Source organism: Notamacropus eugenii, chromosome 5, assembly GCF_028372415.1.
Source record: "Notamacropus eugenii isolate mMacEug1 chromosome 5, mMacEug1.pri_v2, whole genome shotgun sequence".
Taxonomy (NCBI): domain Eukaryota; kingdom Metazoa; phylum Chordata; class Mammalia; order Diprotodontia; family Macropodidae; genus Notamacropus; species Notamacropus eugenii.
Window position 1 is genome coordinate 124653539 of NC_092876.1, and position 25975 is coordinate 124679513.

Below are 25975 nucleotides of genomic sequence, written 5' to 3' on the forward strand. Positions count from 1 at the left end.
TCTGTTTCTCTATTTTGTCCTTCAGTCCATTCTTGGGGTGCAGTGTGAGGTGCAGAGGCAGCTGAAATCCTTCGTCACCCTGGAACGGTTTGAGCAGATCTATGGTTCCCATATCGTCGGCTGCCAGCAATCCCAGGAGACAAAGAAATTTGCCTCCAGCGGGTCTGTCTTTGGCAAGGGAGTAAAATTTGCCATGAAAGATGGTCGGGTGGCCACTGACATCATCAGCACAGCCAATGAGGACGGTCGGAGAATTGCTGCCATCTTGAATAATGCCCACTACCTGGAGAACTTACACTTTACAATCGAGGGGGTGGACACACACTACTTTGTGAAACCAGGGCCCTCTGAGAGTGACCTGGCCATCTTGGGCCTCAGTGGGGGGCGACGGACCCTGGAGAATGGGGTGAATGTCACGGTTTCCCAGATCAACACTATGCTCAATGGAAGGACTAGACGCTATACAGACATCCAGCTCCAGCACGGGGCGCTGTGTTTGAACACCCGCTACGGGACAACCCTGGATGAAGAGAAGTCACGAGTGCTGGAGCTAGCCAGACAGAGGGCTGTGGGCCAGGCCTGGGTCCGAGAACAGCAGAGACTGCGGGAAGGGGAGGAGGGCATCCGCTCCTGGACAGAGGGGGAGAAGCAGCAGGTGCTGAGCACTGGGCGGGTGCAAGGCTATGATGGATACTTTGTCATCTCGGTGGAACAGTACCCAGAACTGGCTGATAGTGCCAGCAACATCCACTTCATGAGACAGAGTGAGATGGGTAGAAGGTGACAGAGAGGGTCCGAGCGTTAACTTCTTGCCAAAGACAGCTACTCTCTTGTGGCCACTTACCTGACTGTGTTGTACTCGGGAAAAAAGAAAAAAAGAAAAAAACAAAACAAAAACAAAAAAAAAAAGAAAAAAATAATTTTTTTTTTCTTAATGAGCTCAGAAAATGAAAAAAAAAAAAGAGATTGGTTGCACAGTAACTCATGCAACATCCTTTCTTTTTTTAATTTGGCCTTCACACGTTTTTTGCAAAGAACAGAAGGTATTATTTTTTCCCGTAGTGTGATCAAAGTGAAAACTTCCTTGTCTCTTGTTCCTTTTTTTTTTGTTGTGGTTTGGGGTCGTGTTTTCTGTTTTCTGTTTTTTTTTTCTGTCTTTCTCCCTTGGGAGGCATTTCCAGATGAGTGGGTCAGTGTCTTTTCCTAAGTACTTGGTCAGTCGGAAGTGAGCCCAGAGTGTGTGTGTGTGAGCTACCTGGTCCCATCCCAGGCCCAGGCTTCTGAAGACAAGAGGGAAAGGTGGGATGGGAAGAGAGAGAGAAGAAAACCACACCCCAGTGCACTTACTTAAAGTTTCCAGGGGCCAAGGCTGGGTCCACTGGGTAGGAATAGCAGGGAGAGGGTCCTACTGCATCTTTGAATCCTTGGTAGGGCCCTTATACCTCCGTGTGACCCCTACCCAGTATTTTGTGCCTCTGGAGACCCAAAAACCAGCATGTCCCTTTGCTGGGGGCCAAGGTGACATTCAGCACCCTTCCCCGTGGGCCCCAGGCTAAAGACCCAACTTTAGATCTTAAAACCAGATATATAAGACCACCACCATCCCCCCTCTCCACCGTATCCTTACTCCTACTTGCAAATCTCATTAAGCCTTTCAGCTGGAAAAAGTTTTTCCTCTTGCCCCCAGTCTAGTGATGGAGCAGTACAGTAGCATTCATAAGAACTGAGTATGAATCCCAGCTCTGCCGCTGATACTGGCAGGTCACCCTACCTGAGCCTTGAATCACTCCTCCGTAATATGAGGATTAGACTAGATCATCTCTAAATCTCCTTCCAGCACTAATGTTCTGGAGCCTGAGAACTCAGTGCTCAAGACTGAGCACTCCCAGGGTGTTAGGTGCTAGATGTAGCGAACACCTCATGAAATTAGCCATGCTCCCTGTTTTTTGAGGACTTGCTTGGGTTCCCCATCTGATAAAACTATTTGCCATGGCCAGAGCTGAGACTAGTTTTAGGTAACTAGATGAGCCTAGAGGGAGATTCAGGAAAGGGAGGGCTAAGGGAAGCCTCCTGCCAATAGCAGACCTTGTACACGAGTGGTGCTTAATAAATGTTGATTGCGATAAAATGATAGAAGGGGCAGTGGAATTCAGAATTCGCCTTTTTTCTCAAAGTCCCCTTGATGTACCTGGCTAGGGTTAAGGGGGTGTCGGGAGTAAGGGGATGTTAGGAAGGGTAAAGGGTTGTCATGACACCTAGGTGCTGTTCACAAGCAGGAAGAAAGGGGTAGTGGGATCCACAAAGAAAGACATTATTAATGAAATGCAGGGAGGCAGAATGGTGAAGGGGGGAAGTAGCTTTCTGATAAGCAGATCCAGGGAGAGTCCTGAGCCAGAAATGCCATTAGCTATCCCTGAAAGTTCTCAAGCTCCTCAGAAAAAAAAGTCTGGCATATGGCAGGCCATCTGGGTGGCTACCTATGAGTGCTCTGGAAGGGGTCATGAAATAATTGGGGGAGGGAGCCAATCCTGGAAACAGCTGACTGGATCTGGATTTCCAAGGACCTGGGTTCAACGGCTCTCTCACCTGTGTAACATGGAGCAAGTCCTTTCATAGCATTAGAACCTCAGGTTTTTCATTCGTAAAGGATTGGCTGGCAGCCTAAAGTCCCTTTGAGCTCTAAATCCCATAGTTCCCTTTTTTTTTTTTTAAAGAAAGACCACCTGCTGAAAACCTTACTTAACATGGCAACGTGTTTTGTACTGAAGTGTTCCCAGAGCCACCAAGAAAGAAATCTCTCACCATCCACGAGCCTGCCCTCTCTGTGTCAGGGCTACCCACCTGTCCTAACAGAAAGAGAAACAAAGTTCCCCCCGCCACACACTCCTTTTCCCCCAGGAGATGTGCTATGGGCATGCTGTTTGGGATGATCACAGAGGAAGGGCATGATTTGGGGGGCCCTTGGGTGGCTGGGGAGTGGATGGGCTGGAGAGAGCTAAACTTCCCCTACTCTGTGTGTGTGTGTGTGTGTGTGTGTGTATAGCACACTCATATTAAGCGTTTGCTGTCAGCCAAGAGTTCCTTTCCTTGTTCACACATTTCATCACCATGGCCATCATTGTGGGGGGGGGGCAAGAAGAGATGCTACCACCTTCTTTTTGGGGCTGACTTATTTTAAAAAAATGGGCCTTTGTGGTAGCAAATGGGTTTCATTTACATTAAGTGTGGAAAATGGATTTCAAGTCTGAGCTATTCCCAGTGGAAACCTTGTTGGACTGATAAGCTCTCGGTACCTTTATAGCCTTACTCACGGAGTCTTCAGATTATTACACAAGCTAATGAAAGCAGGCCGGTCTCTCAATTTCCAAAAGCCTGTGTACCTTGTAGTCTGTGCTAGGCCAAGAACTAGGGGATGGTTCAAACCTGCCTGATGGAAAAGGAATTTATTTGCCTTAGGTTTTCAGGTGGGAGGGGCAGAGATGAGAGGTTGTGTTTAACTGGGTGCTCCTCAGGTTAAAGAAAAAAAAAACAGAAGTCACGTTACTGTGAAAATAGACTTTGGGTCTGTCTACTTATTTCACTGCCGCCTCTAAATCCGGAGCTCTGCTGAATCACAGGACATTGCTTGAATGCTTCCAGGGGATTAGTGCCAGTCATCCAAGCTGGAAACCTGGTTCTCTGTCTAGCCATATCTGCTTTAAGGTGCAACAAGATGGGACCAGACAAAATGGGACAAAACTCAAAGAGGATGGGGGAGTCAAAACTAACTGGGTTCCAGTCCCAGATCTGTCACTGGCTCGCTCTGTGACTTGGGACAAGTCATTTCTCCTTTGGGGACCTAAGTTCCTTCCTCTATAAAATGAAGGGATTGTACTAGATGATCCATTTCTGAGGTCCTTTCCAGCTCTGACATCCTATGGATATTTTCATCTTACTCAGAAAAATGCCAGATGTGCCACCGTTTCTTCATGACCCCCAGTCCTCGTGGGCCTCAGCCTCTAAAATGCCTACTTGATGGTGGCCAAGTACATAACAACAAGGGTAGCTATCAGTAGATCTAATGGGATGCCTACTGGCCTGTTAGTCATCCTCAATAAGAGGAATTATTAGAATTACCCACTATGAGCTTCAGAGACAGCAGAGTGGCTAAGGTAAGGGGTCTCCCCACTGACATCCCATTGCCAAAAACTTAAGATCTGTAGTCCCATCATGCTTAGACTTTGGTTTGGAAGCACTGGAAAGCCTCTTGCATTAAGTGATTATCCCTTGTTTCTTTTCAGCTACATAATAGAAGAGAGGGAGCATATTTGTGCTGCTTGGCCCAAGAGGGTAGAACTAATACCAAAAGGGGGACAGAAAATACCAGGAAGGTAGATTTCATCTCAGTAGGAGGAAGAATGTTCTGACAGTTCACATTGTCCCACAATGAAATGGGCTACCTCATTGGGCAGTGAGTTCCCATCCCTGAGGGTATTTAAGCTGAGGTTAGATGACCTCCTACAAGGAATAGTGTAGAGAGTACTCATGTTCAATAAGAGATTGAGCTGGATGACCCCCAGAATTTGTTCTCCTTCTGGGCTTTTGTAATTTGTGATTCTGGTATAGGGTAAAGGAGCATCAGCAGCCCTAAATGGGAACAGAAAGACCTTAGAATGTTAGACTTGAGAGGCTATCCTGCCCACTCACTCCCCTCCTCTCTGATGGCCACAATTACCCAACAGGCACATGCTGCCAATTATTCCTGCAGAAGCCACTTGTTGGCTCCATGCCCTTTTGAGTTGCTTTGTCCTGAAGGGTGGTTCATGCTGAACTGCCCATTCTATCATCAGGTCCCCTTGTGACTAGCAACACATTTTTATGAGATGACCAGCCAGGTTTTGTATGTTGCCTAAAAGCTTGGAAAAGAATAACTCTTTAGGAAAACCTCAAAATCCCATCCAGTGACTTGATCCATGACCTGGTCTTTATAAGGATTAGAATCAGTCAGAAGTTAAGCTAAATCAGGGCTTTCACAAAGTACATTGTGGCTGCCCAACAGGAATGAATTCTCATCACTAGAGATCTTGCAAGTGAAGACTGGATAAAATACCTGGGGTTAGGGATGCTGTAGGAAAGATTCCTCTTGTATGGGTTAGACTGGCTAACCTCTGAGGCCTTTCCAACTTTAATAGTCTGTGATTCTACATTCCCTGGTCAGTTCAATTCTGATGCAAACAAAGTACCTCCTTTGGTTGACACTCATCTTGGGTAGCTGCATTATATTGATCTCTGACCAGAGAAGAAAATTAACTATAGAATAGATTCTCTGTCCTGAACCCCACCCCACCCATATACACACTTCTAACACTGTACCCTTTGGGAAGGACACAAAGCTATTCCTTTCCCATTGAGCAAGACCTTGGTTTTTCCCTCAACATTTTTAGCCAAGGTAAGAGCAGTATATTTTACCCACAGCTCAGAAGAGAAACATTGAACTACAGAGACTGGGAAGGTGACAGATAGTGGAACAAGTTCTTAAGCAGTCCTGCTATCAGATGGGGAACCTGCCGCTTGTCTCTCAAAGATACCAGCTGAGATTAGAGCCCTGGGAGCCACCAAGGAACTATAATAAGAATCCACCATGGGAAACTGGGAAACATTGAGAACCAAACAGGGCTGCTATGTAACACAGGTCATTGTTTCATTGAGGGGATCACGGGCAAATGGGGAAGAGGAGAGAGGAATGTGTTTGGTCTTATAGACACAAGGATCAATTAAAAGTAATTTTTAAATATAAAGGACCTTTTTCAGCTGTGACTTGTGTCACCCTGGTGGATTGCAGAGAGATCCCTTCTACAGAGACAAGGCTCTTAACATGAAATTTTAGAATTTAATTTTACGATTTCCAGTGAGGGAACGTTCTATTTGCAGCAATCTGCTTTGCTTCAGCCAGTGCATAATTGAAACTTGGGCACGCAGGCTTCACCCTGGTCTGCCCCAAGGCAGTACTGGAAGAATAAATGCTCATCATCAGCAAGGTTCCTGACTCTGTTTGGGGGGGTACAGGGCCTGCTAAGCCTGTCTACTACTTGCCAGAGCCAAGCTTGTGCACTTGCCAGGGACTGGGCAAGAGGTAGATATCTTGGGCTGGTTGATCTCCAGTTTACTTGACAGCAGTTGGCCATTTGGTGACATGTATCAGAGCCCATGGTTTGAAGCAGCCAAGACCTTTTCCAAGTCTGACCTTTTCCAAGGGTCATTCCTATCCTCCTGGGGGCAGAAAGACCTTTATTTGGGGTATATGAGTCACAGTCCAGTTTACCTATTTGTCCCATTGGAGTAAACATCTTCTTATAAGAGAGGGAAAAGAACAAGTGTTTGGTAGGTAAAGACTCCCATTTAACCTTTGATAGTGGCAGCAAATTCTAGGAATGGATACCTTGCTTGGGCAACATCCATCCACTCTGCTGTATAATTTCCCATCTTCCACTTTCCCTTTGAAGCCAATTTGTTTATAAAAAGCAGAGGGGTACATGAGTAAACAGGCCTGATGAGATCCCCAGTTCTATTACTAAATGGCAAATCAAGGCAAATTTAAAGTGACAGATGGTAGTGAAGTGGATGCGGGATGCAGGGCAGAGGCAAGGGGCCAGAAGTGTCTTTTCTTACTCAACTGGTGAGCCTTCCAGCTGCTCTCAAGAAAGAGTATCTATCTGGACACCTCCCAAGGAACTCCAGGACACATCCCAAGGGAGATACCAGATGGACCACAGGAAAGCTGAACTCATAGCAGCTCTGGCCCAGAAGGAAGTATAGGTGGAGGACTGCAGCCCCTACCCAAGAAATCAAAACATGGAATCCCCTTTTCTACCCTGGCCTACTAATTTTGCGTGAGGACTTCTGAATCTGCAGCTTGGATGAAAGAGACTTTGTATCAGAGCTGCCTTGTGAAAACCCACACTGGAGACCCCAGCGTTGCTGCGTGTAATAGTTTTCCTGAAGTCTGGAACTAATTTTGAGAAATTTTTTTTTCTCGACACCTTGTGTTTCTAACACTGTATTCTTGACTGTGTAAATACCGGGCAAGGCTGTAAATAAATGCAGATGTAGATACCTTCTAGAAAAACAAAAACAACAAAAACAAAAAACAGAAGTGATCCTGTGTAGCCTTCAGTGACAAATAAAAGAATATTTTGTGTTTAAAGGTTTTCAGGGGCTTTTTTGATGGGAGAAATAAGTGGTCTCCATTAGTTTGTCCCTCTGAAACTACTAAAATAATCAGAAGTCTTGGGAGTTAAGGGGTTGAGGGATGTGAGATGTGCTGATCTCTATGGGCTCTTTCAGCTTTGAATCTCTTGAAAAGATGGCTAAGATTCTTGCCTCCTTGGTCCCCCAGTAATTGGCTACCTGTCAGAACAGATTGATTCATACTTGATCTATAGGGCAGAGAGGCCTTTTATAAGATCTACCAAGGCCCTACAACTATCTTTGCAGCCCAATGAGACAATACAGGCAAAAGAAAAAATATTATAATTGACTCACAGATCTCCTAGGTACCAACAGGCTCCCTACTTTCCTTGTCTTTCCCTGTCCTTCCCTGCTACCACCTCAATTCTGTCTGCCTTTCAAAGCAAGTGCTAGGGCCTGCCCTGCACCTTAATGAAATAATCATCTGCCTACAAGGTGTGACATGAGACCCAAGAAAGAAAAATAATACTTAACATACAGCATTTTAAGGTTTGCAAAGCACTGCATATATGTTAACTCATTTGATCCTTACAACAACCCTATTAGGTAGGTGCTATTATAATCCCCATTTTACAGATAAGGAAACTGAGGCTGAGAGAGTTTAAGTGTCTTGCCCAGGGTCACACTTCTAGCAGGTGTGGTTTTGAGCTCATGTCTTTCTGACTCCAGTATTCTTACCCACTGCACCTAGTTACCTATCAAAGAACCACTGAACCATGACTTTAGTATGCTGGGCTAAAAGCCTTCAGTTGAGAACACCATTATTAGTTTGCAAGAATATTAAGTTGGAGCACACTAGCACCCTTTAACTCAAATTCATAGGGAGTATTATCCAACTGTCACCTGAGGGTCGCAATCACAAAACATAAAAAGTTTTAATTATAACATGAAGGACTTGGGGAAAAGTCTGGAGCATGGGATTTGGGTTTGGGCTTGGTTGAGCATCCCCAGGGGAGAGTACTGGAGACTTAAAGAGCAGCAGGAGGTTGCTGGATACTTTGAGGGGGGTAGCTGAAAGAAGAGGAAGTAGTGAAAAACAAATCATTAATTCATTTAATCCCTGATGTGCACAGTGCTGTAACATTTATAAAGCTCTTTGGCATCAATCAAGCATTTATTAAGCATTTACTGGTTCCAGGCACTCTGTAAGACAACAGGGATGGAAAGACAAAGTGGAAGGGTCCCTGATTTTAAGCAGTGTGGCCCACATTTCTATAGCTTTCCTCATAACCACCATTTGAGGAAGGGAGTGAAGTCTATTGCCCCATTTTACAGGTAGGAATGTGGATACTCAGAAAGTTTGTGACTTACTCATCATCACATACATGTAATGAATGTCAGCTGGGATGTGAGCCAATGTATTTCCACACTCCCCCTCACTGACTCTTGACAATCTAAAAACTCATTGATTTGGTCTTGTGCTGACTATGACCATTGCCTAACCCAAGCCTAAGTCACAGTAAGGCATTATCCATGTTTCAGGCTCAGAGAGATGATTTGATTCTCCACATCCACACAATAAGCATTGGAAGGGAGTCAGCAGCCATCTAGTCTAACCTATGCCTGAAAAAAACAACCCAAGTGGGCACTCAGCCTTTGCTTGAAGACCTTCACAGAGGTGGAACCCACTATTTCCTGAGGCAACCCATTCTGAACTGGACAACTTTGATTGTCAGGAATTTCTTCCACATCAAAACTGAAATTTGTCTTCAAAATTCTCACCCATCATTCCTAAATGTGCCGTTTCAGTCTGGTCAGAACAAGGATAAACCCTCTTTCACATGACAGCCTTCAAATCCTTGAAAAGATCTATTGTATCTACCATAAGTCTTCTCAAGACTAAACATGCCCAGTTTCTTCAGTGGAGCCCCATATGGCATGGACCTTCATTGCTTATCAACGTGAGAGCTGAGATTTTAACCCACATCTTTTCACTAAGACATACTACCTCTACTTATTTCTTCTGTGACCTTGGGCAAGTCATTTCTTTGCCCTGACTAGGCTTTAGTTTCTTCATCTTTAAAATGAAGGGATTAGATCTTAGGCCCCTTCTAGTTCTCATAATTGGAGTCTGGAGCTAGAGCATCTTGCATACCAAGGTCCCTTCTAACTCTGACATCCTATGTTGTAAGTCTCCTTTCAACTCTAACATCCTCTCTTCTAAGGTCCATTCCAGTTCTAACATCTTGCATTTTTTTTTTTTGAGGCAATCAGGTTTAAGTGACTTGCCCCAGGATCATTTAGATCATTTAGTGTCTGAGGCTGGGTTTGAACTCAGGTCCTCCTGACTCCAGGGTTGGTGCTCTATCCACTGTGCCACCTAGATGGCTCAACATCTTTCATCATTAAGGCTCTTCCAGCTCTGATATTCTATAAGCTAAGGTCCCTTCTAGTTCTGACATCTTAGGATATAAAGTCCCTTCCATCTATAATACTCAATCTATACCTCTCATTAAATGTGGTGTCATACTCCCTCCAAGGAGCAGTTTCTTTAAAAGAGAACACATGGGGAAAAAACATCAAAGAATGAATCCCTGGCCATAGAATATTGGCCATTGTGTGGAAAGATGTGAGACTTCCCAATTTCTCCCAGATCATACCAAGTAAGAGATCATCTATTTCACCCAAACATAAAGGCTATCCTTTGAACATAGCACCCTATTCAATGGGGCCAGGCTTCCTGAGATCTAGGTTTGACTTAATTTCAAGGAGAGCTGCAGGGCCAAAGACAAGGAGCCCAATAAAGGTTTGAACTTTCTAAGCCAGAAGAGCCCCATTAGCAAAAGCTACAGAGTCTGAAAATTCTTACTAGAACATATGAAACTCATATGAAAAATCTCCAGGAGTACTCTGGGAGGCATATTGATATAAAATGAAATACATAGTCCATCCTAATTAATAATAACTTATGTGTCCATAGGTCTGCAAATTGCTTTATTCACAGCCACCCTTGTGAGGTAAGAAGACCCCTCTGAAACCATCATCCCTTTGGTTTATACCCTAGATCTTTTCATGGACTCACTTTAGATCTTACTTTTCTCTTTGTATCTCCAGCTCAGCCCAGTGCTTTGCACATAGTAAGTTCTTAATAAATGCTTCATTCATTCAGTCCATCTTCTTGCACTCAAAGAATTTTGTTTCTTTCTGGAAGATACCACAACCCTGGTGTCTTCTCTTGGTACCATCTTGGTTCTAATTAGTCCTCTCATGTCCTATAACACATTGCACCAGAAGAACAAGTTGGTGTATCCCTTACTTCCTCCTGCCACATCTAGGCCTTCCCTCTGCTATTCTTGCTCAGCAACTTTTCCTCCTCTGAGGTTGATATCACCTCTGTGTATCACGTGGTTCAGTTTCCAGGTCACCCTCCCTTCTCAAAAAGTTCAGTACCTAGTTCATAGTTTTCTCCTTCACCCCAGCTCCAGCCCTAACACTTGAGGACTTCAGTATATACACTGGCATCCTTTGACATGCTCTGACATCCCAGTTCATCAGTTTGCCAACTCCCATAATCCATGTCTCCACTCTGATTGAGGTATCCATTGAAGTAATCATGCCATAGACTGTATCATAACCCATAACTATACCATCTCTGCAACTTTGAACTCTGAAATGCCTTTCCTTAAACATAATTTCCTGTCCTTTTCTCTCTTCCTTGGCCCAATCCCCTAAATCCATACATTGTCTTCACTAGAAACTCCAGTCCCTCCTGTTCTGGCCTCTTTTCATCCTTCACAATTTTAACTCTGTTGTTAACTTGTTCAATCATACCTTGTCCTCCATCCTTAATTCCATTTCTCCTTGTCCTAACACCATTCATTCCCTGCCAAATCTCAAAACTAAATCACTGAGTCCATTCCTCTATATCTGGCATGCACTTCATTCTAATATCTACCTCTCAGAACCCTTGTCTTCCTTCAAGACTCAGATAAGGTGCCATATCATTCATGAAGCCTTCTCTTATCCAGTAATCCTCTTCCCCAATTACTGATGCCTTCTCTTCTTCAGATTAATTTATATTATACTTAAGGCCCCAGCAACAGACTAAGTCTGCCTTCTAAGTATCAAGTTACTTAAACACAACAGGCTCATCGCTAGTAGGCCAATCACTATATGACAAATTCTTTGGCCAAGACAACCCATGAAACAAAGAAAAAAAATTAATAACCTGTGATAGGTGGTAAAAAACCAAATGACAGTGAACTAAAACTGTTTGCATCAAACTCATTGCACTGAACCTCATAAGATTACAGGAATTCCCCCAATGAGATGCATAATTATTCACAAGAGATTAGCTTGAAACCCCTACAGGAAAACTAAACTGATGAAAAATATCTGTTGTCCAGATGATGATCCTGCTGGATGGCCAGTACATTGAGTGATGGAGAGAGTCTACCATATACCTAGAATAGATACTGTAGGTTGGCCCCAGTATTAAATAAAAGGAAGGAATCAGAATGGATAGCATTTGGAAATTGGACAAGGTTTTCAGTGATCCCAAGCTATTCCTTAGCACACATGCATACATACACAGAGACATACATAGAGAACATCATGCTTATACCCTCACAATAATAGTGCAGGGTTATAAATCTTGGTTCATAAATAATAGTCTATAAATAATCAAAATTATGACCCAAAGGGCAGCAGTGTGATGGATATCAGGAGAATGTGCCATATTTCCAAAGGTGACCTATACACAAGATATTACACAGAGAATATTGGCAAGGAAATGTCTAATAAGAAAAAGTTGAATTGGTTATGTATCAACAGATTACAACCTATGGCTCAGAAATTCCGCTCTGAGTTTGCATCAATCATTTTCATCTTAGGGAATGCTCACTAAATGGCACTTAAAAAAAACTGCTAACTAGTCTTGTTAAGGAATTTTAAACCACCCAAGAAGAAGAAAAAGAGATTCAAGAAATCATTACCAAGCTCTTCTGAAATACACTCCATACAAAATGAACAACCAATGTGTTTCCCTAATATCTAGAGAGTTAAAAAGATCCAGAAGAGGCCTCTGCACATATTAAGTAGATTCTCTTTGAGAATCTACTGAGAACATGGAAAAGAATAACACAAGATGACAAGATATGAACGGGTTTTGATCAGCAGTGAGGAGAGGAATAGCTCTGCTGACATTTTTAAAGTATCAATCAACCAAGAATTATTTGTTGGCAGCTAGGTTGAATAGTGCTAGGAATAGAGTCAAGAGGATGGAGTTCAAATCTTCTCTCAGACACTAATTATGTGACCTTGGGCAAATCACTTAATCTATCTTAGTCTCAGTTTCCTTATCTGTAAAATATGAGAATTGGACTCAGCTTCTGAAGTCCCTTCTAACTCTAAGTCTATGATCTACTTATTCAATGCCGGTTGTTTGCCAGGCACTGGGCTAGGTATGTTGAGTTTACATAGCCAAAAATGAAACAGTTCCTTCCCTGAAAGAGTAGGTTCTGCTTCATGGATTGCTACAGGGAAGTGGGCTATTACAATTGTCCAGGTATGAGCCAATGAGAGTCTGTGCTAAACTCACTCATTCCTTTGTCAGAGGAGAGACATAAACAGGAGCTGTTACAGAATTTTACTATTGATTGGATACTGAAGTGAGTGAGGAATCAATAAATCTGGATTGGGAGCCTGATGGTGGTACCCTCAACAATAACAGGAACCCAAGGAAGAAGAGAGGGCTTGGGGGAGAAAGATAATGAATTCAGTTTTGGACATGTTGAATCTACTGTGTCTATGGGGCATCCAGTTTGAGATGTCTAAAAGGCAGTTCGAGAGTTGAGACTGGAGATCAGAGAGAGGTTAGGGATAGATAAGTAGATTCAATAATTGAAATCTTGGGAGCTGATGAGATCAGTTAGTAAAATAGTTTAGGAAAAAAAGAGAAAAAGGAGCCTTGGGAGAGTCTCTATGGTTAGCTTGAATGATAGGAAATGAATAAATTGAGGAATTAAAGAGGTAGGGTACTTGAGAGAATATTAATGTATATGTTGATCTCTCCTGATGTGAGACAGGAGCAGCTAAGTGTCCAGTGGATAGAGTGTTAGGCCTGGAGTCAGGAAGATCTGAGTTCAAATCTGACCTCAGGCATTTATACTAGCTGTGTGACCTTGGGTAAGTGACTTAACCCTGTTTGCCTCAGTTTCCTCATATGTAAAATGAAATAGAGAAGAAAATGGCAAACTACTCCAGTATTTTTGCCAAGAAAATCCCCAAAAGGGGTCACAAAGAGTCAGACACAGCTCAAAAATAACTAATCAAAGTATGAGGGAAAGCTTTGAGAAGAGAAAAATGACTCTGAGCCAGATATTAAACCTATTGAAGAAAGAATGGCAGTGTCCTAGAGTTCAAGAGACCACAGCCACCAGAATACTGACTGGGTGATAAATATGGATAGAATTAACCTTAAGGGAGTAGAAGTCACTGAGTAATTGTTGAAGAGGGAGAGCCTAGAAGTGGCAGTGGGGAGCAAGGAATAATCCAACTCCCTAAACAACAAACTGAGTTAATGAGTGAAAGAAAAATCAGTGCTGGAAAGGGCAGCCAGGGAAACTGTGTCATCAGGAGGCAGCCAGGTCTCAGTGAGTTCAAGAATCCAAAGGGATCAAGAAAGGAAGAGATTTAAAATGAAATCTAGTGTGTTACCTATGGAGAAGGAATTATTGAGAGCAGAGTGGAAGGGTTGGGTAGCCTTAGAGTGGGAGGTTGGGGGAAGGGGGATTTGGTGGAGGAGGATGGAATTAAGGGAGTGGTCAGTAGAGAATGGAGAACAGAGCTTGAACAAGGGCAACCAGGGCTTCAGAACTGCTGGTATGGAGTGGAGATGATGGAGTAGAAGTATGTAAATCATTAAGGAATGAGTTCAGGTAGGTCATCATTATCTACAAGAGTTTGGCCTTGGGGAGACTTGTCCCAGGGCATCAGGCATCTATGTGCAGCTGGAATGAAGGAGAAGAACATGGAAGGCTTAGGGGGAAGGGAAGCTCAAGCCCCCTGGAACTGTAGGTGACCAGAGAGGGTTCCTGAAATATAGATAGTACAGATCCTTGAGTCATCTACATAGAGGATGATAATTAAATCCATGATGGGGTCACCAGGAGAGAGAATCTAAAAAGAAGAGGACCCAAAACAAAGCCCACAGTTAGAGGGCAGATTGTATATGATGATCCAGCAAAGGAGACTGAGAAGGAACAGTCAGACACATAGAAGGATCAAGAGAAAGCATTGTCTTGAGAACCTAGGGCAGAGATTTTTCCAGAGGAGGTGGTCAGTAGTGTCAAGAAGAACAAAGAGCTCAAGAAGGATGAGTGCTGAGAAAAGGTCATTGGATTTGGCAGTTAAGAGATCATTGACAACTTTGGAGAAAGCAATTTCTGCTGAGTGGCGAGGTCAGAAGTCCTATTACAAAGGACTGAGAAGCAACAGTAGAGGGCATGGAGGCGATAAGTCCAAGCAACTTTTTTCCTGTGAGCTTGGCTATGAAAGGGGGCAAAGCTATACGGTGGCTATAAAGATGGGATGGATGCATCAAGTTTTGAAGAATGGGGAAGGTCTGGGTCTATTTGTAGGTAAGTGGGGAAGACCCCATAAAGAGGAACTTATTTGTATACATGTCATTCAAACTCTACTGCAGAGAGTGCAATTCTGATGGTCTGGCCACATTGTTCAAATGCAACACATATGTTTGACAAAAAGACTATTTCATGGAGAACTCACACAGGGCAAGTGTTCACATGGTGGTCAGAAGAAGTGATACGAGGACACTCTCTCTAAGGTCTCTCAAGAACTTTGGAATTGATTGTGTCACATGGGAGATCCTGGTACAGGACTACTCAGCATGGTGTGCCCACATTAGAGAAGGCATTGTGCTCTATGAACAAAGCAAAATGGAGACATCTCAAAGAAAATGCAGGATGCACAGATTTAGGGTATCCACCCCAAATGTTCACATGGATAATTTGTGCCTGACCTGTGGTAGAACATTCCAAGCTCACATTGGTCCGATCAACCACAGTCGGACACATTGAAACTTGACTCTAACATAGTGATGTCATTTTGGTCCTCTTCCAGAACAAAGGACAACCACCACCAAATGTAAGCTCCTACCTAGAAGGAAGAAACTGTTTTGATTTTACATTTATAGTCCCCAATATCAACCATAGTATCTTATTCACAATAATTACTTAATAAAGGTTTGTTGAGTTGAATGGAATCAAATTGTAAGTGTTATTATTCCCATTTTACAGATGGGAAAATTGACTGTCAAAATTGCCTCACTCATAGTCACAAGTCAGCATATAGTAGAACCTAAATTTGAACCCAAGTGTTCTGGCCCAGTGTTCTCTCCTGGTTTGTTGGTTGCTTTTTGCCTTCCTTTGTATCACCAGCACTTGGCATAGAACCTGACTCTAGTAGGCATGTAATAAATTCTAGTTGACTGACTGGCTGACTTTCCTTGGTATTAGGCTACCTCCAGTTACAGAATTCTAAAACTGAAGAACTTGACATTATTTCTAACAAAAGAAAAAAGGGTCCTTGAGCAGGTACAACAGGACCTGGTTCAGGAGTGGAGCTCCTTGTGTCCTCTGCTTCCTTCTTCCTTTCTGCCTAGTCCTCTCTTGTTCTTGAATTTTTATTTTTATTCTAAACTTAATACTCATTAAAGTGAGCATTCCCATTCACAGAGTAAGAGCGAAAAAAACAATTGCATATGAAACTGCAGGTTTCTATTACGTATAGCTTACTTTTCTTTTTAAGTAAATAATAAGTTCAGCCTATAACTTTCAAAGTTGTCCTGTCTGTCAGTGCTTCTTTTTGTCTGCCTAGTCAATTCAAACTACCCTGAATGCAAACAACTGCTCAGCCTGGAAAATTAGATGGCCCATAATAAGAGATTTGGCTTTCTCCATATAGATTTGTAATGACTGACTTGATTGCATTATCTACTGCCAATGGCAAACTTTGGTGTTGCTTTTCAGTCTTTTCAGTCACGTTCTACTCTTCATGACTCTGTTTGGGGGTTTCCTGCAAAGATACTGGAATGGTTTGCCATTTCCTTCTCTAACTAATTTTACAAATGAGGAACTGAGGCAAACAGGGTTAAGAGATTTGCCCAGGGTCACACAAGTAGTAAGTGTCCAAAGCCAGATTTGAACTCATGAAGATGTCTTCCTAATTCTAAGCCCAGTCCTGTATCAACTGTGCCATGACAAACTTACAAGAGGCAAATTTGCAATCATTTTACATGACTCCCTACAGATCATCTATCACACATCTTTGTCCAGACATGGTGACCCAGGCAGGAAAACTTGAAATTATTCATTCTAGAATCCCCCAGCTGGAAGGGAACCTTGAGATCATCTTGTCCACTCCTGCAGAAAGAGTGAGGGAATTGGAGTCACAACATATGGGTTCAAGTCCCAGATTTAAACACTTGTTAGACTGTCTGACCTTGGGCAAGTTGAAATACTTCTCTGGGTCCCAGTTGCCTCATTTGTAAAATGGGGATAATAATACTTGAATGAATGAATTTTTTTTAAAAGCATTTATTAAGTACTTATCATACTCCTGGCACTGTGCTAAGCAAATATAAAAAGAGAATTAACAAATATAAAAAGAGAAACACCCTGCCTTCAAGAAGCTTATAGTCTAACAAGGTTAGGTAACACATATAAAGGAGTGGTGGACAGGGGGGAGTGTTTTGGTCTGGGAGGTCACAGAGTTATTGACTTGGACTTCCTCCCTCTCAGAGTTACTGTAAGGAAAGAACTTGTCCACCATGATACACTATAGAAATGCGAATTGTTATTTTAATTATTATCTCCCATTAGGATAGGTTATAATTTCTCATTTCTCCCCCTTCATACACTGTTCCAGTCAAACTGGACTACTAGCTGTTCCCTAAAGCTATCGTCCCACCTCCTGCCTCCATGTGCTCATACTAGCCATTCTCACACCTGAAATATATCTGCTCTTTTCCTTCTCCTCCCAGAAGTCTCTACAAGGTGTCTCAAAAGACTTGGGACACCCAATATTCCTCTATGACACAGCTCTGGTGCTCCCTCCTCAGCGAAGCCTTCCCTGAATCCCTGCTCCACTCACCCAAGTGCTTATATTGGGCGCACACTGTATCCTCTCCTCCCCAGTCTGACATAAGTTCCTGGAGTGTAGGCAGTGATATGCTAGTAAATGTTTAACCATCAACTCTCAAATGTACGCAACATACTTTTAAGTTTAATCTGAAATATTAGCATTTTCTCCATCACTTAAGTCTAGACAATATTTATAGGGTTTGCAGATACCTGAGGTATAAATACTCTTCTGACCCAGTAAGGATATTTCCAGCACTGTCTTGAGTGTAGGAAATGGTTTGCTTTTGTCTTTGTATCTACCTCGGCTGTCTTACACAGAGTAATTGCTTAATATGTTGGCCCAATTGAAATGAATGAGGAAACTGAGATTCACAGAGGGACATGCCTAGATCAAGACCACACATGTAAGTGTAGATAGATCCAGGAGTAGAAGCCAGGCCTCCAGGATCAGGGGTCAGTCCATTGCATTTCAGTCATGCTACCTCTGGATACCTTAAAAACATCTCATATCTCTTTGGTACTTTTCGTAGAACCTTCAACAAACAACTCATTTCATGACTATAAAAACCCTTAGAAGAAGGGATTAAACTGATCATAAAAATGGCTTTCACAAAATGAACAGCTCTTCCAGGCCTGTGCTTCATGAGAAAAGGGATCAGATGTGTTCTGGTTGACCCTGGAGGGAAGAAATGTGAGAAGTGGGTAGGAGACAGGATTTTGACGCAATAATACATGGAGCTTGCTGACCATCAGAGCTGGCCCAACATGAAAGAGACTTCCTCAGAAGGCAATGTGTTCCCCAACATTGAAAGGATTCAAGTCATTGAATGACTACTTAGGATATGTAATGGAGGACAACTGTGGTCAAAGGAAGGTCTTAATTAGATACCTCCTTGACCTGGATAAAAATACAGGATACCCGTGCCAACGTATGCGCCAGTTGCTTTATCCCTTAGGCATTGCCACCTCATTCCCACAGGATCATAGACATAGATCTGAAAGGGACCCCAAAGTACGTTTGGTCCCTTATTTTGCAGATGAGACAGCCAAGGCCCGGGAAGGTTATGTTATTTTTTCCAAAGCCCTACAAGGAGGTCATAAGTATCAGAAGCAGGATTTGAACTTAGACCATTCACATCTCCTAAGGAATCTTGAGTCCTATATTTCAGAGAGAGTCCTATTTATATACTTTATAAATCATTGAGGCTTTCTCATATACCATAAGGGATAGGACTGGACTCCTGACATCCTCTAGGTATGACCCTGGGCCTCCCCTTCACCTAGATAAGGCCCTAGGTTCCTAGTATTCGCAAAGTTTCCAAATCAACCTATATCTGAAAAGCAATTCAGTCTATAGCTTGAGTCTATATTCTTGAGAGCTTTCCATCCCTCCTAGACTCAATTCTCCTGTAGAATTTTAGGCCATGGAATCCTACCTGTCCTCTAAATCCTTTGAAATCTGGTATTCCAAAATCTAGAGTGCATAACAGAGCATTCTTAGCTTTCCTGTCCCCTTCTTTTCCATCAGAAATTCTAAGATAGACTGATCACTACAGCCCATCCCCACCCCCAGAATTGTATCATCTCTAACTTAACAAAAATTTCTGCCCTGTAGGCGAGAATCAGATCCAAAAGGGAACTTTGTCAGTTCTTTCACCTTTGAGGGAGGAAATTAAATTAAGGTATATAGGGAGAATTAAGGTTTTCTGCTAGTCAAAATAAGGCACCAAAGCAATCAGGCTTTGCTGCTGGCAGGAATGTATATTAAAGGCAGGAATTCCTGGGTGGGTGACAAACCTTGACTTTTTAGCTTAACTTTTGTTCTGCCTCAGTAGCAAGGAGCTGCTACTCCACATGTATTCCACATTTATGGACCTCTCATGTGTGATTTTTATCCCACTGATATTTGTGGGAAAGCATGTCCGAGGGTTGGGGAGGTGGAGAAAAGGATTCTTCTATTGCAAACTTTCCTGATATGTTATTTCACTAAATGTCTTTGCTTTGAACTAATTGTATCATTTGACTGACTAGAGAAGAATTAAACATGTTGGTTGCAACTTGTGAATTATTATTTTGAGTGAGTATGAGTCCACAGAATACTTTGAACCTAGTAGAGCAGTTCCAGGGGTTCTACATGTAAGAGGGTGCTATCCCAGGTGATATAATGGTAAGTCAAAAATTATTATCTGCTGGTTGCCATGATTTTGGCAGAGAGAGCTCCACCATATGTCTAGATAATTGAAGTTTTATTACTTTATTACTATATGATGCCACTATACCCATCTTGTGAGGTATTTTCTGACATCCTTTTTTTATTTCCTTTTCCTCAGGTGCTCTGTAGTTTACCCCCATAAGATCACTTCTGTTTCTCTGCAGCTGAGCCCTTGGAAAGTGGCAGAAGCCTTTGCCCCAGTCCCTCGAAATAACATCCATTTAATTCTCTCTGCAGTTTCAAAATTTTACTACTAAGAAAATACATGAATATATATTGGGGGAGAGCGGAGAAGGGGAGATGCGGAGGAGATGATGTTTTAGTAATCAATCCAAAGGGGAAGTTTGCAATTTATTCCTTGTCCTACATGGAAATGTGCTTAGTTTTTCTTAGTTTTCCTCCCTGGAAGAGCCCCTTTTCCCAGATCTTCAAGGTGTTAGCTAGCCTGGTACTATCTGACTTGAACTCTGGATCTCTGTTCATTTCTTTCTTGTGGAGTTCATAAGGCTTTCTTCCCTGTCTGGCCCCATCCTCAACTCCTCCCCTGAGCTTTAAGTTTGCTGTCACTTCCCTTACCCTCTCCTGGGGATTTAGATACTGTGGACCTCTGTTTTTCTTTCCTAGCCTCTTACACTCCCTATGTAAACTTGCGTACTTTCTCACCCTCTACCTATTCTTTTCCCAGTTAGACCATCGCAAGCCAGTCCCCAGCTAGAGGGAAATGAATCTTTTAATCAAATTCCTTCTTCAGCTGTATTCTTAGACATTTAACACCAATTCTCTGAAGACCTCATGCCCTAGACCTAACCCTAACCTGGACCTACTCTCTAGGTGTTTCTAGTCCAGAGTTTCCGCTTAAACTGAGCTTCCTCCTTGCTCAAGTCAAGTGAGTTGAGACTAGAAGACTTTACCTGGCAACTGGAGAAAAGGCATTCAAAAGACCTAAAGGCTTCTGGCTGAATCACAAAAGTACTATCACAAGGCTTTAAATTAAAGAGCTGATGAGACTTTCCCCTGCTATGGGAAAAGAAATTACACTACCCTGAGAACCAGCAGATGGCAGCAGAGAGCAATAGCAGCTCTGCAGAGACATTTAGCAGATAGCAGCTATATTCCAGAGGGTCATAACCCTACCAACCAGAACCCACTCTGTAGCAATCACCCTAGCCATGTGTCTTCTCAACACATATGCTCTCTCATGTATATTCTCCAAGTGAGTTCCTTCTCCTGATGGTGGGAGGGGAAAGAATAAGAGTATATCCTTGTGCTGGGGGAAAATTTTCTTACCATTCATTTGGCTCTGTTCTTTGATGTAATGTCTTTTGCTGTGACTGTAATTATGTCCTGCAAGCCCTCATAAAAGAGAACACATTAGTTGGGGCTCATGAATTATTGTCTTGAGGGACAAAGGACCATGAACCAAGGGCTTTTCAGGGCACCAAACAAGCAGGGGAAACCTAAATGCTGCCTTATAATTACAACTAAATTTTAAATAGAATTCCCCATCCCAAATAAGGACACACACACACACACACACACAATTGCATGTGTTTGTAACTTATATAGTTCTACAACTAACTGGTATTGTTTGTCAACAGGCAATCCCAATGTCAGGTTATAGAAATGACTTCTATTTATCTATGATTTCATTCTTTCATTCATTTAGAATTGCCTACCATATAGAAGGTTCTGTGGCAGGTACTTCAGAGAATACAAATTAAATATGAAATACTCTTTGAAGGACTTTACATTCTAGCAAAGATATATCCCCCAAAATCATTAAAAGGTAGTCTGTTGTAAGTGCCAATGGAAAGGTACAAAGTACTCCTAGAGTTCAGAAGATGGAGAGATCACAGCAGTTTGAAGGGATCAAGGGAAGTTTCATGGGAAAAGGATCATAGACCTTAAAGGACCCTTATAAAAAGCCTAGTTTGTTTAAGCTCGACGACCCCTTCCAGTTCTAACCTTTCTGGGTCTCAGTTTCTTCCTCTGTAAAATGACCACCTCTAAGGTTCCTTTTAGCTCTAAAAGTCTGTGATATCTCAATGTGTTGCAATGGAAAGACCACTAGACCCAGGCTAACTGTGTCAACTGTAGGTAATAGTTCTTCCCTCTTCCCTTCACTGTATGACCATTGGGTACCCTGTCCAAGGTCACAAAGCTGACTTACACATGTCCCTCAGAGAACAAGATTCTATTATCGCTGTTAATATTATTGTGGTAAGATTTTGATGGTGCTTTAAGATTTGATAAAGCACTGTCCTCACAACCACCCTATCAGATAGATAAGGATTATTATCCCATTTTTTATTAGGTGAGGCAAGTGAGGTTCAGAGAACCAATGACTTACTCGTCGTCACATAGCTAAAAAAAAATGTTTGAGTTCAGATTTGAGCACAGATTGTCTGGGTCTAAGAATATTACTCTCCTGCATGCTGGCTGCTCCAGGAGGGGTGTTATAGGGTTGGAATGGAGTGATCATCAAGATATAATCCTGTATCATAGGATCATAGAAGACAAAAGATGAAAAAGGACTTTAGAGGTTCTTCATTTTATAGACAGGGAAACTGAGATACAGAGAGATTAAGGGATTTGCCCAAGATCTTTGAAACCTAAATCTGGTGCTTTTTTCACTGCTGCATCTAATGTGATGTCAGAAAACATGCATCTTCTTGGGGTGAGGAGAGCATAAGGGAAAATACAAACAACTCCAGAAAAGCTAGCATGTATTGCTTATAGGGAGGTGACCTTGGGGCTTGTTCTCACTGTGAGAAGTAGTCAGGGGCAGAGGAAGGGGAAAAGATCTAGCTACACTTTTGAAATTATGAAAGGGATGAAAAAAGGCTTCAAGTTATACAAGGCCAGACAGAAGAGGGGAGCCAGGAACCTGAGCCCCCTCAGGGACCACAGTTCTTTTGAAGGAGGGGAAACACGTGGAAAGAGTTACCTGAGGTGCAGGAAATAGTGTGGACAGGTCAGAGGGGAGCAGGTGAGAAATGTTACCCTTCCTCATATCCCCACATCCCTCAGCAGGCTCCACACCTCCTGACTTTCTTCTCCTTGTCTCTGTCTCTGCCTGCTCCCTTCATCTTTCAAAGCTACTGATCCTTACCACCACCCCTAACCTCTGCCAGATTAAACTTGATTTTCCAGTGGTGGCTCCCAGATGTAGGCTGCTTAATGTAAATAAGTGAGGATTGGGGTGGGGAGGGAATGAGTAATGGGCAGAGATTTGCTTTCTTAAATGTCTCAGAGCCAGGAACAGAGTTGGTCCCCCAACACTTGGGTCTCCCGCAAAAAATCAATTATACAAATACGTCCTAAGAATGACATGATTATACAATAAAGTTCGGGGTGGGGCAGGGGAAGACCTGGGGCTTTTCACTTACTGAAAGTTCAGTAAGAGCCAAGAGTGTGCTATGGCAGCCAGAAAAATCTAATATGACCTTGGGTACTTTTAAGAGAGTCCCAATATCCAGGATTGAGAAGGTAACTGTCCCATTGTCTGTTCTGTGCTCACAAGTCACATCTGGATTATTATGTTCAATTCAGGGTATCACATTTTAGGAAGAACATTGAAAAACTGGAGGATGCCCAGATCACAAGGCTCAAGAAGAAGCATGGTATGGTGCTTAGAGTACTGGATTTGAAATTAGGAAGCCCAAGATTCAAATCTTATAATTTCCCTGAAGGCAGGAATCCTACTCTATTCATCTCCTGCCCATTCTGCAATATTTAGCAGCAAATGCTCTCTAAAAGATGGTCATGTGATAAGCATTATTGCCATGCCACTAAAAAGTGAAAGCAGAAGGTGCATACCTCTGCTTATAGGCAAAATACTATCTGAAACAAATCACCCAAGTGAATATACAATATTATCAGGCCACATTCAGCCTTCATTTCTCTGTTCTAAATCCTCCAAAGGAGCACAGTTTCATTTGGAAATGACCAGCCTTCCTAGTAGTCCTACAAAACTGGACAGTCAAAAAGACTCTTACCTCTGAATTAAATTCATTGTAATGCAACCCAATAAACTCTGTGAGCCAAGCCTTGGACTAAAAGTTGGATAAGATAGGATCCCCTACCTTTTGGGAGTTTAGTAGAGGTGTACAATACCAAAAGATACCTATAATATACAGTATTATGGAATAAATACATTAGGGAAGTACAAGCAAAAGTGAGGTCTTCTAGGCAAAAGTATTACCTACGTGGAAGAGTTGTCTTCATGGAAAAGGTAATAGTTGAATTAGGTTTTAAAAGATGGTACCCTGGGTTTGAGGAGCTAATTTCAGAGGCTGTAGAGGTGATCAGTTTTTCTTTCCCATTCCCCAAGATTTAGCAGCAAATGCTCTCTAAAAGATAGTCATGTGATACGCATTACTATTATGCCACAAAAAATGAAAACAGAAAGCACATATGCCAAAGAAGTCATTGACACATACATAACAAAATATTTACAGCAGCACTTTTTGTGGTAATTAATAATTGAAAACAAAATAAATGCCTATTGATTGAGGAATGAATCACCAACTTGTGATACATGTGGAATATTATTGTGCTGTAAAAACAACAAGGAAAATGAGAAGCATGGAAAGACTTACATGAACTGATGCAAAGTGAAGTAAACAGAACCAAGAAAATAATATACATAATGACTACAATAATGGAAATGAGAACAACCAATAATAAATACTGTGGAATTATAAAGAACAAACTTGACCTCAAAGTAGAGCTAGGAGAATATACCTCCCCTTGCTCCTTTGCAGAGATGGGCATCCCAGGCATGGAACATTGTATATAATGTCAGGGGTTTTTTTCTTCTATGTATTGATCAGTTTTGCTGAGTTTTTTGCCTTTATCTTTTTTTCTTATTCTCTTTTTAGGGGATGGGGAGGAGATTCTTTGGTATAGGGCATTGCTCTGTGGGAAAGAGAAAGCAAGGAAAAGGTGGAGAAAATTTAGACAGCATAAAAACCAAACACATCAATAAAGAAATTTAAAAGTAAAAACAGAGCCCAAAGCATAATTTATGTCTCCACATGGGTTTATCAAAGAACATAGCATAGCCTGTCAGGTGTGAGAATGATGAAGGCTGCTGTTGGAATGTGTCTGACGTTCCTCCCATGTCTGATTTGAGTCCTCCAGTCTCCATACCCATAGTGAGTGCCAGTGTCTGCAGTGAGCTTCACAGAGAGATTCCCCAGCAGGTGGTGAGTTGTCAGCAGCAGGATATTTTAGGTAGAAGTTTTATTGGAGGTTGGATTTTACTTACTTATATAGAAAAAGTGCCTTCCTTGGATCACAAATTTTGGAGGACTTCTCTAGGATGAGAGAAGATACTGGGGCAAGACTATTCACAGACATTCAGGAAAACTTGGTTCTTTTTTAGAAGGATGCCAAGTGACCCTAAGGAAGGATCTTCTGTCCATGTTTAGGGACACCAGCTAGAGGCAAGATGAGAATAAAACGCAAATAGATAAATGCATGAACTAGAGAGGGACAGAAGAGGATAGAGGAATGCAATAATTGTGATCAGATTTGAGACCAGGCCAAAGTATATTATCATAATCTTAAAGTACTTACAGGCTTATTCTGCTTGGCCTTAGAGGACAGACCTAAAAACAATGGTCAAGAATTTGCCAAGAAGCAAATTTGAGTAAGACAGGTCAAGTCAAGTCAAGAAGCATCTATGATGCATTAAGCTCTATTTATTTACTAGGTACCAGGCACTTTGCTAAGGCTGAGGATACAAAGAAAGCCAAAAATAGCGCTTGCCCTCAAGATACACACAGTCCACAACTGAGTTTGAGGAGCTATCCAAACAAGATAAAGACAGGATAAATTGGAAATGAGGGCCTTTGCTGGTCTCCCCAGTTACTAATGTCTTTCCCTCTCAGGTAGCCTTCTACCTGCTCTGTGCATATCTTGCATATACCTTGTTATTTACATTAGAATGTATGGTCCTTCAGGGCAAAGGCTGCTTTTGCTCTTTTTTTGTAGCCCCAGCTCTTAGGCAATACTTGTCACAGAGTAAGCACTTAATAGTTAAATGCTTGCTATTTGATTGATTGACAAATAAAAATCTGCTAGCTATTGGAAGGATCCCATAAGATAATGATCCACTTATAAGCTGTCTATCCCTGGAGGTTTTCATGCATGACTGGGGTGGCCAGCTTCAAAAACATGATAGAGCTCCTATATGTCTTGGAGTGGATCTCTCTTTAAATTCCCTTTCAGGTCTAAATTCTATGATACTCTGGCAGCTAGGTGGTACACTGGATAAAGCACCAGTGCAGGAGTCAGGAGGACCTGAGTTCAAATCTCACCTCAGACACTTGGCACTCACTAGCTGTGTGACCTTGGGCAAGTCATTTAACCCCAATTGCCTCATCCTTGGTCATCTCTAGTCATACTGATGAATATCTTGTCACTG

The 25975-nt window shown here is 42.2% G+C and overlaps 1 protein-coding gene across 6 annotated transcripts in view; it reads left to right on the top strand.

The window, feature by feature from the left end:
- Positions 1-7183, top strand: part of TENM4 (teneurin transmembrane protein 4) — a 1206236-nt gene extending 1199053 nt beyond the window's left edge. For all 6 annotated transcript variants that reach the window (XM_072610720.1, XM_072610721.1, XM_072610718.1 and 3 more), the window contains one exon: positions 26-7183. In XM_072610720.1, coding sequence (XP_072466821.1) covers positions 26-784 — 759 coding nt within the window. In that variant the 3' untranslated portion in view covers positions 785-7183. The remainder of the gene's footprint in view (positions 1-25) is intronic.
- The last annotated feature ends 18792 nt before the right edge of the window (positions 7184-25975 follow it).